The following is a 16,854-nucleotide window of genomic DNA, read 5'->3' on the forward strand; positions in this document are numbered from 1 at the left end:
AGGGGGTGCAGGGTCTTCAATGCATTAAAATGCAAATGTACCCTATGGAGGCTTATTTAGAAAGCTCCCTATTTATGTTCACGATAGTAATATTCTGCAAGTCAACTGGGATGTCCCAGAGCAGCCCATTCACACTTGTGCAACCTAAAAATCGTGCAATTTCCATTGCCACTTTACCCTGCAACTTTGGATGACTGTGACTTTGTTACGACTTTGACCAATGTGATAATTTAGTTTGTGCTCTACAAAGTCCTTAGACATGTGCATAACAGAAACATTTGTTGTGTTTAGTTTATTTTCTAACAAATTCCAAATTTTCAGAACGATTTGAATTCGAATCATTCAAAAATTGACCGACCGATTTGAATTGTGTGTGAAGAATAGCTGGTTGTTAAGGAGTGGGCTGGGAAGCCGGCTGCCACATCCTTAACAGCTTCCTCACTGACAGCTGAATGTCAACAAATGAATGCCAGCAATGAGAAACGGTGTGCCCCCCCCCCCTTCAGATCTGGTATGGATTTTAAGGGGAACACTACGCCAAAATGTGTAAAAAAAACAAAAAACGCTGCTAGTCATTGACATGGGGGGGGGGGGGAGAGAGATCTGGCATGGGGGAGGGCCCCTTTCCAGATTCTGATAAGCCCCCAGACCCCCACAACCACCGGCCAGGGTTGTGGGGAAGAGGCCCTTGTCCCCATCAAGGACCTGGTATGGATGGGGGTGGGGACTCCACACTTAATTCCTGGCATTCTTTACACAAGTCGCATGTACAGTATATCATGCAGGCGCAACTTTTGAGGGTTTACATTGAAGTCTTTGGCCCTCAAGTTGCATGAAAGCTGGACCAAAGTAATGCAGGAACTACTTTTAAGTTGCACAGATTAGAACGGTACTCATTGGGAAACATGCGGTTGGACCTGTCGTGGACTTTGGGGTCCAAAGTTGCATGAAAAGTCGCAAAAGTGTGAATGGGGCCTAAGGGTTGAACAACATAGGCTAAGTCCAACAACAACAAAAACAACTTAGACTGCAGTTCAAATGGAAGCGTGCAAGACTTTAGGTCTAAAGCTGGTATCAGAAGAGGCTGAAACATGCACATGGTAGAACATATGAAAAAAGACAAGGTGGCAACCTTACAAGTCTGGGAAAGTGAGGCCTGATGCTGAAATGCCTAAGAAGTGCTTAGAACCCTAGTGGAGTAAGCTTTTTGGAAAGAGGTAGGGGACCCATCTTTGAGACTATAAACTTGGACAACCGTTAACAGATCCACTTAGCAACCAGGGTGAAAATGGGTCCATCTGAAAAGACAAACAGGGAGCCTTTTTCTTTTAAATGCTTTAGCTGATAGCCCATAACAGCTCTAACTACATCCAGGCAATGGAGAGAAATCTACTGAGGGACTTGTGTTGGACACAAGGAAGTACAATACCCTGGGGTTAAAGTTGAAAGTCTGAAACCAACTTACAGTGGAGAAAATAATTATTTGATCCCCTGCAGATTTTGTAAGTTTGCCCACTTAAACACAAGACAATTATAGACTCTTCATTACTTTGTATTTTAAATGATAGAGACAGAATATCAAACAAAAATCCAGAAAAACACGATCCAAATGTTATAAATTGAGTTCAGTGAGTAAAATAAGTATTTAAGTATTTAAACCCCTACCAACCAACAAAAATTCTGGCTCCCACAGACTGGCTACAGTATGTGCTCATATGGTACACATTAGTCCTGTCAATTTAAGAAGGTGCTTGTAACAAAAATTTGTTATGTGTATAAAACCTGTCCACAGAATCTCTTTCTTCCATTCAAACCTCACCATTATGGGCAAGACCAAAAAGAGCTGTCAAAGGATGTCAAGATTGTAGTCCTGCCCAATGCTGGAATGGGCTACAAGACCATCACCAAGAAGCTTGGTTAGAAGACAACTGTTGGAGCGATTTCTCTTTCGTTCATTTACGGACAAAGCACTTTAATCTTGACCTTAGGGTTATATCGCCACCTTTAGGAGAGGACTAGGCAGAACACAACAAAAAAACAAGCACAATACTGCCCAGGGGGCGGTTCTACTGGCTATAACCCCTCACTCTGCTCCCAGCAGCTCAGTTTCTTCTGCCTAGTTTAGGAGAAGGACCTGGCTCCCTGTGGGGACCAGTGGTCTTTGAAAATTTTTTGCTGGTTTTGTTTTTTCTTCCTGTGATCTACAATCAACAGCCGGGCTGGGTGACAGGCTGGATAATATAGATCCTGGTAGTCTCCCCAGCCCGGCCATCGAGCGCGTGCAGACTTTAGCTCCGCGCTGGGTTGGCTGCAACAGGCCCCATTCTGGTCCGGGGCGGCTGGTGAGCGATATGCTCCGGGGCTCACATATGACCGGGCTACTGCTGTCTGGGTCACAGTGTTGCCATGGCCGACAGCCAATCCGTACAATGCGGGAGATGGATCTGTCCGTGGAGTGCGTCCAGCAGTCCCTGCAGGAGGGGTAAGTATGGTTCCACCTGTTTAGGCAGGATGGAGCAGCTAGGCACTCTTTGGGGGTCGATTAGGGGGTCTCTCTCTGCCTTTCCTCTCTCCCTGCCTCTTTCCCATCTTCCCATCCAAAGGGGGCACTGCGTGGCTGGGCGTAGGGGGTGCGGAGCACTTATCTGGCCCGGAAGTCCTCCGGGCTGTCTCTGGACCTGGCAAGGGGTTGTGCTGTCGTTCGTTTGTTCTCCTCGTTTTTCCCTTAGGTCCTGGGTGACAGGCGAGAGTGGGTCAGACATGGCGTCGGATGCTGACGCTTCTTCCCCAGACACCCCTGTGATAGCAACCGGCTCCCCTGCACCTGCGGTGCCCATGGACGCTCTGTCGGCGGTCCTGGAATCATTTGTGTCCAGGGTGGCGGCGTGCGGGCGCAAGGTGGGTAAAAAAGCCCCCCCCCCGTCATCCGGGGAAAGCTGATTCAGACTTGGGGCCCGCTGTGGCAGGAGGCCCCCATTCTGACACTTCAGAGGTTGCGGACCATGACCCTTCAGACAGTGAGGAGGAAGCCTCCGCATCCGTTTCAGCGCAGGAAAAAGCGATAGTGGGAGCACTTATTACGACGGTGCGGGATACCTTAAAGATAGAGGATACGGTTGGGGCATCTGCAGATGTGTCGGTCCCTTTTGGGTCCCACAAGCCGGTCCGCATCGCTAAGGTGTTTCCCTACCTAATTTATTTTGATAAGTTTATTTACAAGGAGTGGGAACGCCCACAGCGTGCCTTTTCAGTTCCGAGGCGAATGGCGGTACGTTACCCCTTTGGAGAAGAGTTTTCTGAAAAAATGGACATCTCCTCTGGTCGTTGAACCCCCAGTATCTAGGTTAAATAAGGTGACCACGATTCCGGTGGAAGGGTCCCCCTCTTTCACAGACACTGCCGACAGAAGGGCCGAGGCGGTTGCCCAGTCCATGTTTATGGTGGTGGGGTCGGCGCTTCGGCCGGTGTTAGCCATGGCTCTGGTGTCACAAACACTTACTGAATGGGCTAAGTTGTTGCACCGCAAGTTGCGGAAGGAGCAGGTTTCCCCAGTCTGTGTGGGACTGGCAGACCCCTTTGCTTTCTAGAGCCTCGGTATCAGCAGTAGTGCTGCGTTGGTTGATTTGGCTCAAGTGTTGGTCTGCGGACCAGACATCTAAGAAAGCGCTGGCGGAGTTGCCCTTCCAAGGTGGGAAGCTGTTTGGCGCCTCGCTGGATGACATTATTAAAAATGTTACTGGGGGAAAGAGTACTTTGCTCCCACGGTCCAGAAAGGGTAAGGAGCCACTCCGTAGGCAGGGGCCCTCTTTTTCCGCTCAGAAGCGGCTTTTTCATCTGCCCGTGTCGGCGGGTAAGCTTTCCCAGTCCGACAAGGTGCCTGCGGAGGGACAAACGCTTCCCTGGTATCGCAAGCCGAACAAACCTGCAAACAAAATCAGCTTCCGCATAAGGGTTTGCCCCTTCCCGACTCGGGTGGGGGGTCGCCTTCTGGAGTTTCCAGACCGGTGGACTTCTCTTCTTTCCGACCAGTGGGTCTGCGAGCTGGTCTTGTCAGGCTACAAGATAGAGTTTCTTTCTTGTCCGCCAGACAGGTTTTTTCCCTCCAATCTTCATCTCCTTCCGGCTCGTCGGGAGGCCCTGTTTGGGGCAGTGCAGGACTTACTACTGCGTGGGGTGATAGTGCCTGTACCGACGTCGGAAAGGTTTCAGGGATTCTACTCCAATCAGTTTGTAATCCCGAAGAAGGAAGGGGTCTGTCCAGTCCTGGATCTCAAGGCCCTCAATTGTTTTGTGAAGGTTCGGAGGTTCAGGATGGAATCGGTTTGTTCCGTGGTCGCTGCACTTCATCAGGGGAATTTCCTGGCGTCTTTGGACATAAAGAACGCATACTTGCATGTCCCCATATGCGTCAGACACCAGAGGTTCCTGTGATTTGTGGTCGGGGACGAGCACTACCAATTTGTAGCTCTTCCCTTTGGCTTAGCATCGGCACCAAGGGTCTTCACCAAGGTGCTGGCTCCGATTCTGGCATTGCTGAGACAAGGGATCGCGATAGTGGGTTACCTGGAGGACCTCCTCCTGAGAGCAGCTTCTGCCTCAGAACTAAGGGAGGATGTGGCAATCACCATGCAGACTCTTCGGGAGTTTGGCTGGGTGTTGAATCTCGAGAAGTCAGTGTTGCTGCCGACCCAGCGCCTGGAGCACTTGGGGTTGATTCTGGAATCCTCAAAGGCGAGTCTTTCTTCCTTCAAGCAAGCTGCAGACTCTCCAATCCGCGGTGCGGTTACTGATGTCCCGCAGGTGGTCGTTGCTGTGTTTTTGCATGCGAGTTCTGGGCCTCATGGTAGCCACTTTCGAGGCGGTACCGTATGCTCAATTTCACACTCGAGTCTTGCAGAAAGAGATCCTGTCCAAATGGGACAAGTCTCCATCATCCCTGGATTGTCAGATCCGGGTGGGCCAGCTAGCCAGGGCTTCGCTTCTCTGGTGGCTAAGGTCCCCGGCACTTTGGTCCGGGAAATCGTTCCTTCCTCTTCATTGGACGGTGATCACTACGGACGCCAGCCTAACCGGCTGGGGGGGATTTGGGGCATCCAGTCGGCCCAGGGTCACTAGACGCAGGAAGAATCCTGCCTGCCGATCAATGTGCTGGAGCTGCGGGTGATCAGGCGGTGCCTCTCCACATGGTCGCAGAGGCTGCAGGGTCGTCCTGTCAGGATCCAGTCGGACAATGCCACGACGGTGGAGGTCGAGGGGATTCCTGTGATTCTGATTGCTCCAGACTGACCTCGACGTCCTTGGTATGACGCCATAGTACGAATGGTGGCGGATGTTCCTTGGCGGCTGCCGGTGCAGGAGGACCTTCTGTCTCAAGGTCCGCTTCTCCACCCTGCTTTACCATCGCTGGCTTTAATGGCATTGCTGTTGAAAGCCAGGTGCTGAGGGACCGAGGGCTGTCGGCTTCGGTAATTTACTAAGGGCGCGAAAGTCTTCTTCCCGGAAGATTCATCATTGCACCTGGAAGGCCTACTGAATCTCCCTGTGTGAGGAGGTGGGGTGGCATCCGCTTTCATATTCGGTTTCCAGGATCCTGCTCTTTCTGCAGTGAGGAGTGGATCAGAAGCTTGCGTTAAGCATCATTAAGGGACAGATATCAGCTTTGGCTGTCTTTTTTCAGCGACCCTTAGCGACTCACTCATTGGTACGTACGTTTGTTCAGGGGGTTTGGCATGTGGCCCCCGGGGGATCTGAATTTGGTGCTCTCGGTGCTGCCCCCGGTGGTGCTCTCGTTTGAAAACATTAGGTAGATCCCTTTACTGACGCTCTCTGAGTAGTTTTTCTAGTGGCTATTACATGTGCAAGGCGGGTTTCTGCGTTGGCGGCCTTGTCATGCAAGTCTCCCTATTTGATCCTCCACAAGGATAAGGCGGTACTGCGTCCGCAGCCCTCTTTTCTTGTGAAGGTTGTTTCGGCCTTTCATCTAAATGAGGACATTGTGCTTCCGTCCTTATGTCCTCGGCCGTCGCATCCCAAGGAGGTCGCTCTACATTCTTTGGATGTGGTCCGGGCTCTGCGGGTGTATCGGTCTGCTTCGGCTCCTTTCCGGAGGTCGGACTCTCTGTCTCGGTGGCTGGTCCGAAGAAGGGCCTGGCGGTCTCGTCAGCCACCATTTCTTGGTGGATCAGACAGATTGTTCAGGCTTATGCCATAAGGGGGCGGGCGCCTCCCTTTACCGTCACAGTGCTTTCTACAAGGGCAATTGGTGCTTCCTGGCATCAAGCGTCCATTTCACAAGTGTGTAAGGCGGCTACCTGGTCGTCATTACACACTTTTACAAGGTCGATGTGGGCGCATCTTCAGGTGCATGTTTCGGCCGCAAGGTTTTGCAGGCGGCCATTTGAGGTTGCGGCTCCTCTGATGGGGAGTTCTTTTTGTTGTGGGTGTTTATTTTCTCTGTGTTCCCACCCCTCATTTTTGGCACTGCTTGGGGACGTCCCTAAGGTCAAGATTAAAGTGCTGTGTCCGTCAGTGAACGAAAGAGAAAATGGGATTTTTGAACTTACCGTAAAATCCCTTTCTCTGAAGTTCATTGACGGACACAGCACCCACCCCTCCTATTTATGTTTTTCCTGCTTTTTGATGAACTGAGCTGCTGGGAGCAGAGTGAGGGGTTATGGCCAGTAGGACCGCCCCCTGGGGCGGTACTGTGCTCGTTTTTTTGTTTTCTGCCTAGTTCTCTCCTAAAGGTGGCGATATAACCCTAAGGTCAAGATTAAAGTGCTGTGTCCGTCAACGAACTTCAGAGAAAGGGATTTTACGGTAAGTACAAAAATCCAATTTTTTCACAAATGGAAGAAATACAAAATAACCATCAGGCTGGGTTCACACCAGTGCGAATTGGATGCACGTTTACCCACAAACAATTCGCATGACAGGAGAGTGTGCCCGGCTCCCATTGGTATTGGGAGAAAGTGCTGTTGTCAGATGAGACATGCCACACATGTGCGAGTAACCTTACCCGTTCTGTATACCTTGCCTTCCTGAGCCACTGGAGCTATGAATGCCCTCTACAAGAATATTCCAAAGCAGATGAGTTGGCAACTTTAGGGAAGGCGTGACATACAGTAGATCAGTTAAAATCAAAATAAAACACAATCCCCCCCCCTGATCCAAATTGCAATGGCAATAACATGGTTGTGCTCTTGATCAAATATCGCCCAAGTGTTGCCTCACTCAGAAGGAGTGGAAACCTCACACTTGATGGCTCAGAGCCAAATACTGGTCTAGTCCCAGATGCAGAAAGGAGAGCAGTCATCTCATTGAGAAAATCCTAGTTGGAGGCCCCAAGACTTACACCAAGTAAAGTATGCCTTTAACATCCACAGATAGACCTTGTGGGAGGTAGGGTAGCCTTCCTAGCCTTTAGCATCATAGAAATTACAGATTCCAAGATGCCAGTTTCGTAAAACCTGGGCTTTAACAGCCATGCAGTTAAACCCAGTGATCATGAAGCAGAATGCTAAATCAGTATTTGAGAAAAAATATCCTGACAACTTGGTAGAAGCCACAGAGCATCAGCCAGGAGTCTTGCCAGTTTGGTGGCACCCCCTTCCTGTGAGACAGGGCATGGAACAACTTCAGGCATAGGGACCACTCCCTTGGGTCCAAGAGCTTTTTTTTCACCCCCTTTTATGGGTTGGACTGGATGGACTTGTGTCTTTTTTCAACCTGACTATGTAGCTGTCAGCTGAGAAAGTCTTCCTGCCAATTGATTACTCCTGGGCTTTACATGGCAGACAAGGTGGAAAAATGAAGTTCTGCCAAGGATAGGATCTGATCTACCACTCTTGCTACGTTGAGGATTCTGGTTTCTCCCCACTGTCATGGTGTTGTCTCACAATCTGGACTGGATGACCTACCAACAGGATGGTTCAACGATGCAGAAATAGCCCAGGATCAAGGATGTTAACAGGGTGATGAGGCTCCACCGATGACTAAAAGGGTGCCCAGGACTCCTCCCAACAGGCTGGCATCCATTGTGAGAAACTTACAGAAGATGTTACTATGTAACTATGAGAAGAAAGGATTTCTCTAATTTCAGATTCCTAAGCTGCCTGGGAGAACCTCGTCCTTGGTGCCAAATGAATTCGTTTTTCATGGGACTTGATTGACTTGTTCCCCAACAACAGAATGTTGTGCTGTGGAGGTATGGAGTAAAATAGGACAAGTGGGACTGCCTCAGAGGAGGCTACCATGAGGCCCAAGACATTTGCAAAATCAGACGACTCCTTGATGACCCTGAATCAAGGATCTCTACTGTGGAAGAAACACTCTGAGGCAGTCCCGTAGTTCAGATGGATTCAGCACCAGTTTCTTAAGGTGCACGATCCATCTGAACTATGAGAAACAAAACAGCCTCTTTTAATCTGGAAGTAATTACAATGGACTGCAACTCCCCTTAGGGAGGCTTACCAGTCAAAGACTAGAGTCTCAGTAGCTGACGGCTCAGAATCTGCCAAGTCAACAGGTAAATAAGCTACAAAATCTGCATAAGGTGATGCAGAAGCGTGCTTGTGGCCTCTGCAGTCATAGTCTGCAAATACTTGGGTGGGGTCATAACGCAACACATCTAAAGAGGACTCCAATGATAGAATAGAATCTAGGAGCAGAGGGCAATAGGATTTTAGACTGCAGATGTTAGCATTATTAGTAAAAGTGATGCAGCCCCAGAGCCATGAGTAGAGTGTGAGCAGTGGGCACCCGCATGTGCTCCCAGACATATGGCAGAAAGACAACATACAGCTCAGGATAAGAGGGAGGCCTCAGGTACTCACAAAACCCAGATAGCTGTTTGCTTAAGAGGGTCAGATGGCTGGAATGAGCAAAATGACTGTAGTTGGGCAGAAGGAAGAAATCAAAGTTCCACGTGAAAGCAGCAGCAGGGAGGTGCTAACTTGATGAAAACAAGAAAGTGTGGCGCTCACGCGATACTCCACCCAGCGGATGATGTCAGCACAACATTAACCTCTTGCGCAGCAAAACCAGCAGGATACTGGAAATTTTAAGCAAGTCCTCAGAAACAGGCCAAGCAAAGCAACGCCAGCGACTCTAGGCCTGAAAAGTGCTCTGTGGCTACATTTACAAGAATGGAGTCTGGAAAGTGCCCTACACAGAAGCCAGTGCAGAAGGTCACTTTCAAGCTATCCCCGCAATGTCCAGTCTGGCGGTGTCCAGAGGTGGCACATCAAAAGCCAGGCTGAGGATGGCTGAACTGGACAGCTGCGATGGAAGAGACAAGCCCCAGCAACAATGTAGACAAAGTCTTCACTGAAAAAGAAAAATGGTGAATATAAGAATAGTGAAAAAAAAAGCGTTAGCAAACCTAGGTTAGTCTTCCACATTGCACAGCTAAAGAGAAGGCATCTATTCTGGTAGTGAAGAGGTTATCTTGGGATAATCAACAGTTGTTTAGTTTGCCAGTGTCCGATCATTTGACAGGCAGAAATATAGCCCAAAAGTGAAAGAATTTCCATCTCCCTCAATGAACAAGAAACTACATTTTTGTTCTCGAGTATACATACATTTAAATGATTTTGATCTTGGAGTGCTCCTTAAAAATGCAGACATGACCATAGAATGTCTTCCATAATATCCACAACTGATATAGTAATCTTCCATTATACTGATCTCTATCTCTGCCCACAGCAACCTTGTACTCACCGACTGCAGTATTTCTGTATCAAGAATTTCGAAAGGTCCTGTAGAATTGGCTGACTGTGTAGAGACACAAACTGTTCCCGACAAACCTATGGAGTAATGCCACAGTTAGGTTTCTGCTGAGTGGAATATTACAAGCCTTAAAGTGTTACAAAACCCAGGACCCTGCATTTACTGCATCCGGTTCCCACAGTACACAGAACATGGAAATGCAATCATTTTATTAAATATAAACTGATAAATACTAGAGGTGCACCGAATGGAAAGTTTGGTGCCGAAACGGAAAATGCAGGATGTACTTGGCTGAAAACCGAAAATGACAGTTTTTAAAAATATATATACAGTTTTATATATAATTGTATTATATTCTACTTTTTAATTAATATCATGAACCTAAATGAATATGAATTTATTGTCAGCCATTATCAGCACCTTTAGGGCACGAAAAGTTCAAGAAAAATGCATCACTTTGAAATCTACGTAGGTCTTCACACTATTGCCAAATGTTTTCAGTTTTTTCTTTTTTTAGTGGAAGGGAAAGTGAGGGAAGCACAGTTTTATGTAGTTAGGTAATAATTTAACTTGTTATTTCTACCAAGAATGTAGCTGTATTTCTGTTGCTCTGTAGGCCCTTATAACGTTGCCCATACCTGTATAAATTTCCAATCTTATGGATTCCTCAATCCAGACCAAGAGCGGAAGGATGAATTCCCCCTGGACTACAGCACTGCCAGCTGTCAGAATACCTGAACAGTGCCTGCATCTGATTGGATACTTGGGCTGTTTAGATGTCAGATTTCTAAGGTTTCTTTGACAACAAGTCGACCGAACAATTCTGAAGTCAAATTTCAAATAGTGTATGGCCAGAGGCTGTAACTAAAAAATCCCGGCAACTCCAAAATAGTTAAAGTGGTAGCAAACCGCACTTTTTTTTTTTTTTTTCTTTTAAACCCTGCAAGGTAAAGGCATAATATGCTAGTATGCATGGCATACTAGCACATTATGAAATACTTAGAACGAGGCCCTCCAGCGCTGTGCTGTCACAGCTGACAGGCGCATCCATCTTCACCCGGTCTTCCTTCCAGGTTTGCATCCTCCGGCCATCTGATTGACCTTGCCGTAATGATGTCACTCCCGTGCATGCGCGTGGGAGTCCCCGACCGTGGCACGGAGCTCTGAAGGGACAGAACGGGTACATGACATGTGCCGTGCAGGATTAGGAGATATATATTTCATATACTACCTGTAGGTACAGTGAATATGAAAATTGATTAGATACTGATGGCCTCATTTCTTGAGGCCCTAAACTGCTAGGACAATACAACTACCTCCAAATGACCCCTTTTTGGAAAGTAGACAGTTTGAGGTATTTAGTAAGAGGCATGGCAAGTTTTTTGAAGTAGTAATTTTTTTGTCATATGAAGAAATTAAATACAATTGGTTTTTCTTTATTTTTCTTTTTTTTTTACATAGGGTCACCAGTGCAATTCAAAGTCATCATATGACTGATGGCATGATCAGGGATACTGACTGGTGACAGCATGTTAAAAAAATAAAAATAAAATCATGTCATTTTTTTTTTAAATTGGGAATCAGGGATTTGAACACTATTATTGCTTACAGCAGTGATGGCTACTGTTATAAGCAACAGTTTTACTGTCATGAATGGCTTTCATTCATGACAGCTTGCCTACTTTAGTGATGCTGTAATTGGCTACAGCCAATCACATGGTACAAAGTGCCAGGTACCGTGCAATAGCTGTGGGCCAATTACACATTGCAACAGTAAGCATGCTGTCAGAATGGAAGCCATTCATGACAATTTTGCTTACATTGTACTCATGTAATTGCTAGGATTGGTACTGAGCACCATGATCCACCATGATCCGCTGTGTCCACCAAACACTGTGGTTATGGAACTGCGCCGATTTGCGGGCCACAACGTACCAGTACGTTGCGGTGTCTGCAGCTGCAGCTGCCGCCCACTCACAGTAAGTGAATTGTGGGCGGGTGCCAAGTAAGTTGCAGAAAGGGGGTTAAGACAAACCATTTAATAATGACAGGGGTGCTAACGATTAGCTTTTATTAATTTATGTAAAACCTTTATCCCAAAAACAGTTGCTGTAATTGCTTGTAAAATATTATCTGGAGTTCAGCTTCAATTTGTTAGTCAAATCCATCTAAATCTGCTAGTCCACCCTAAACTACTCTCTACCCAGACTGACAATACTGCGGTCCAAAAGGTGTCTATTTTACTACTTCATCCAGAATGCAGACACCGTAAGACAGAAAGTGTGTTATTGTCTGGATCACCAGATAAAGTAAAGGGGAAAAAAAAAAGAAAACTGATGCAACCACAACATCTAAATATTGGCAAGTTGAGATATATTACATTTGTTTTGGGCTTAATACTACTTTAAGAAAACTTGTTATGAGAAAATCGTTGCATGTTCTCCCTGTGCCTGTGTGGGTTTCCTCCGGGTACTCCGGTTTCCTCCCACACTCCAAAGACATGCTGGTAGGTTAATTGGATCCTGTCTAAATTGTCCCTAGTATGTATGAATGTGAGTTAGGGACCTTAGATTGTAAGCTCCTTGAGGGTAGGGACTGATGTGAATGTACAATGAATATGTAAAGCGCTGCGTAAATTGACAGCGCTATATAAGTACCTTAAATAAATAAATAAAATAAAAATAAAATCATGTAGAACAAACTGCTGACTTCTCTTCCTGAAAAATAGGACTCATAAAAACCTATTTCTTTGATTTTCATTGAGGGATAGAGCTTTAGGATTTCATACCATCAGTTACACTGCTACCTACAAGAGGATCTGGGCACTAAACACAGTTCAGGGGGCCAATCCACAATAAGCTACAACCACACCCCTACCAAGCATGCAGTAGCAGAACAACAAAAAAAGGGGACCATGTCCCTACCATTGAGAGACATAAACCATGAGACATCCAAATGCAGTCCTAAATGAAGGATGGACAAGGACATCCCAAACAAAACAAGGGCAAAAACTTGTTGGCCAAGAACTTTTAGGGAAGTCACAGAGCTGTCTAAACCAGAGGTCTCCATCCTGTGGGCCGCGACCCAACACCGGGCCGTGTCGCCTCTGCTGCCGGGCCCCGGTGGAGACAATAAATGTCAGCGGTGCGGCGGGGGAAAGAGATGACATCATCTCTTTGCCCGCACCACTGTTCCGCCCTTACTTACAGGGCTGCGAAGGCTGCTCTACACAGAGGTGCAGCCGCGACCCAGAAGAGAGAGAATGAAGTCATCTCTCACCGCCTGCCCTTACTCTCATCTCTCCCTCGCATGTGCCTGTGTTTCACCTGCAGCTAGTTTACCCGCCCTGAGGAGAGGCTGACAACATTGTACCTGGCTGCAAGTACTCTGCAATGCTGGGGGGGGGGCTTGATTTTACATGTAAATGAATTGATGACAAACTGCTATTTTTTGGGTGGCAGCCAGGTAACTGTGGCAATAACCATGATGCTAGCAGGCAGCGTGGCAAGTGACATCTCCATCTGGTGGCAGGCATAGTGGCAATTGACATCCCCATCTAGTGGCAGGCATAGTGGCAAGTGACATCCCCATCTGGTGGCAGGCATAGTGGCAAGTGACATCCCCATCTGGTGGCAGGCATAGTGGCAAGTGACATCCCCATCTGGTGGCAGGCATAGTGGCAAGTGACATCTCCATCTGGTGGCAGGCAGCATGGCAAGTGACATTCCCATCTGGTAACAGGCAGCATGCCAAGTGACATCTCCATCTGGTGGCAGGCATAGTCTCAACTGACATCTCCATCTGGTAGCAGGCATAATGGCAAGTGACATTCCCATCTGGTGGCAGGCAGCGTGGCAAGTGACATCTCCATCTGGTGGCAGGCAGTGTGGCAAGTGGCATCCCCATATGGTAGCAGGCAGCGTGGCAAGTGACATCCCCATCTGGTAGCAGGCAGCGTGGCAAGTGACATCTCCATCTGGTAGCAGGCAGCGTGGCAAGTGACATCTCCATCTGGTAGCAGGCAGCATGGCAAGTGACATCTCCATCTGGTGGCAGGCAGTGTGGCAAGTGGCATCCCCATATGGTAGCAGGCAGCGTGGCAAGTGACATCCCCATCTGGTAGCAGGCAGCGTGGCAAGTGACATCTCCATCTGGTAGCAGGCAGCGTGGCAAGTGACATCTCCATCTGGTGGCAGGCAGCGTGGCAAGTGACATCCCTATCTGATAGCAGGCAGCGTGGCAAGTCACATCTCCATCTGGTAGCAGGCCGCGTGGCAAGTCACATCTCCATCTGGTAGCAGGCCGCGTGGCAAGTCACATCTCCATCTGGTAGCAGGCCGCGTGGCAAGTCACATCTCCATCTGGTGGCAGGCAGCGTGGCAAGTGACATCTCCATCTGGTAGCAGGCAGCGTGGCAAGTGACATCCTTATTTGGTGTCAGGCATAGTGGCAAGTAGCATCCCCATCTAGTGGCAGGTGACGTGGCAAGTGACATGCGATGGTGCCAAGTGACAGGCTCAAGGCTCCCACCGATTCTGCATTATGGTGAGTTAACTATTTCATTTTATATTACAATGTAATGATAGAAATAATGCGTTTCTATCATCCTGACACCATACCAACCATGGTACCGAGATGATTGAAGCACCAACACCAGCCATTGCCCTGACAAATTGCCCGCGAAAAATTGCTTAAGGTGAGTACAAAAATCCTATTTTCTCTTTAGTTCATCGATGGACACAGCGCTCCATTAATCTTGTATATGTGGCTCTCGCGCTATCACTTTAAATAGTATAGCTCAACTGCTTCAACACCGATCCGTGACTAAAAAAAATTATCTTGACTATAGGGACATCCAAAAGCAGTGCCAAAAGAAAAATGAGGGGTGGGGAAAATAACCCAAGGCTAAACACAAGAGCCCTAACTGGGTCACAGGAGCTCAACCAGGACACAGAAGCCCAATCTGAAATAAAAATGTAAAGAAAAACACCCCTCAAGAGGGAGCAGCCCCTCTTAAACAGCAGCCTGCCAGAGAAGCAAACTGGCAAATTTAGGTGCTGTCTGCTTAGCAGAGTGCAGTGATTGATGAGTGAGGTCTGCTCAGTGTGCTCTGATGTGGATTCATGCTGTCTTGGAGATTTCACACCGATCCAATAATAATGAATCATATTGGACATTGGGAGGAAACCCAGCAGGTGAAAGCATGGATTTAGATACAGCCCTGGCTAATTAGCAGGGGAGGTGCTGAAAAAGGGCCATGACCCAAAACACGTTGCCAGGACAACAGCAACCACCCCCTTCATCCTCTCCCTCGGCTTGTGCTTCATCCACACTCTTGTGTGCTAAGCCTGTGCCGCCGACCATCATTGGTGCTCAAAGCTCGACGGTCGGTTCCATCTACTCGGCTCTAAACCCATCTCCCCCCTCATAGTGGGTCTCGCTCATTGCAGATGAGGATCTTAGCATGACCATCATAGACCTGGTTCACACTCCATCGCTTGCCAAGGTACTTTCACAGTGTCATCCACGCTGGTCAGCATTTCCATCTGTTTGAGGAGAGCTTTGCATGTTGGTTTTTACCAATTTATATCGATCTAATAAACATTTTTGTGATTTTAACCACATTGGTACCATCAAAAACTGTTTTTAGTGACTTAGTGCTCATTCACTTCTTTTCAAATAGGAATTTCCATTCAGTGCTTCTGGTTGTGGCTGTTTTTTTCTGAGTGTTTCTATTGTTTATTTCCGGCATCAAAAGCCAACGTCAAAGCCATCAAAACCAGCGACCAAAGCAGGATGGAAGCTCAGCCCTTGGGACACATGGTCCTCTCTGAGAGGTAGTCCCCAAGGGACGTTTATGGGCACCTGAATTGTTGGAATTTGCCCTCAATTTTCACAGGAACCGTGGAAGAAGCTTAAGAAGAGGAAGGTATTGACCCCACAGTGCCGCTAGGACGACTGCGGAGTCTACCACCAGAGGAACCCGTGACCTCGTCACGAACCTCGGTAAGTTCCTGTTCCTACTGAAGGAGGCACAAACAGGACTGTGAAAAACGGAACTGCCTTGAAGGTGGACACCACCAGACCCAGAACCTGTATGCAAGTCGGGAGAGAAGACTGTTTGCGTGACAGCAGCCGGCGAATCACAGCCTGTGGTTCCCGAAGTTTGACCAGAAGAAGGACCGCCCTCATCAACATTAAATTCAGAGTCAGACCCAGATGATTCAATTTCCTGGACAGGGGGGGGGACTTTGGGTAGTTCAGACGTCACCCAAACCTTTGCAGGAATTATATCTGCACGTGGAGACTTGGGGCTTAAAAAACCACGAAGAGCGGACGAACTCTGCCCCACTTCTTTGGTATATCCTTCCTGAGGACTGGTGATCAGAACTGGGCAGCATTCTCGCGATGTGGCTGAACCAGAGTTTTGTAAACTGGTAGAATTATAGTTTTATCTCTTGAGTAAATACCTTTATTAATGCAAGCTCATATTCTGCTGACATTGCTTGCTGCAGCTTGGCATTGCATGCTATTGTTGAGTCTATCAACAACCAGGACCCCCAGATCCTTTTCCATCCTTTAGCGTTGCACCAGTATAGTATTTCATTTCAGCCAGGCCCTGATCCACAACAGCCTGGTCTGCCAGCCATAGTGGGCTCAATCATCATAGCCGATAAGAGGAAGGTGCTCCCAGTGCGAGGTCCATCATCAAAGGTGAGTGATCGGACACCGCTTTAGGGAGATATTTAACCTCAGTCACCATACTAAGCATATCTGGCGAGACTAGACATAAATCAATACGTGAAAGTGTACCGTGAGAATCAGATTGGCACGAGTACTCCCTCACATCCGCATGTTTCCATCTCCAGGCCTCCACCAGGTCAAATTGGGTCAGAAAGAAACCTAAGGACATGGGGGGGTAGTGTAGAACAGCGGAACCTGTCAATTGAGTTTTCAAGAACTGTATTATAAATCGCCAGCTATCAATAAAGGGCCCTCAGAAATTTTCAAGATTGTGCCCATCACACGCTCAAAGAATTGTTTAGTAAAAGGTGGTGGAACATACAGGCTAGTCACTGTGTATGGTTTACCAAGGAGTTTAAGCACTAGAATTACAAAGCAGCC

General features: G+C 47.7%; 1 protein-coding gene across 3 annotated transcripts in view; it reads right to left on the bottom strand.

Moving 5' to 3' along the window:
- The window catches only part of POLRMT (RNA polymerase mitochondrial), a 287,623-nt gene that overhangs the window by 14,259 nt on the left and 256,510 nt on the right, over positions 1-16,854 (bottom strand). For all 3 annotated transcript variants that reach the window (XM_073594039.1, XM_073594038.1, XM_073594037.1), the window contains one exon: positions 9,721-9,806. In XM_073594039.1, coding sequence (XP_073450140.1) covers positions 9,721-9,806 — 86 coding nt within the window. The remainder of the gene's footprint in view (positions 1-9,720; positions 9,807-16,854) is intronic.

Source organism: Aquarana catesbeiana, linkage group LG01 (assembly GCF_042186555.1).
Source record: "Aquarana catesbeiana isolate 2022-GZ linkage group LG01, ASM4218655v1, whole genome shotgun sequence".
NCBI lineage: Eukaryota > Metazoa > Chordata > Amphibia > Anura > Ranidae > Aquarana > Aquarana catesbeiana.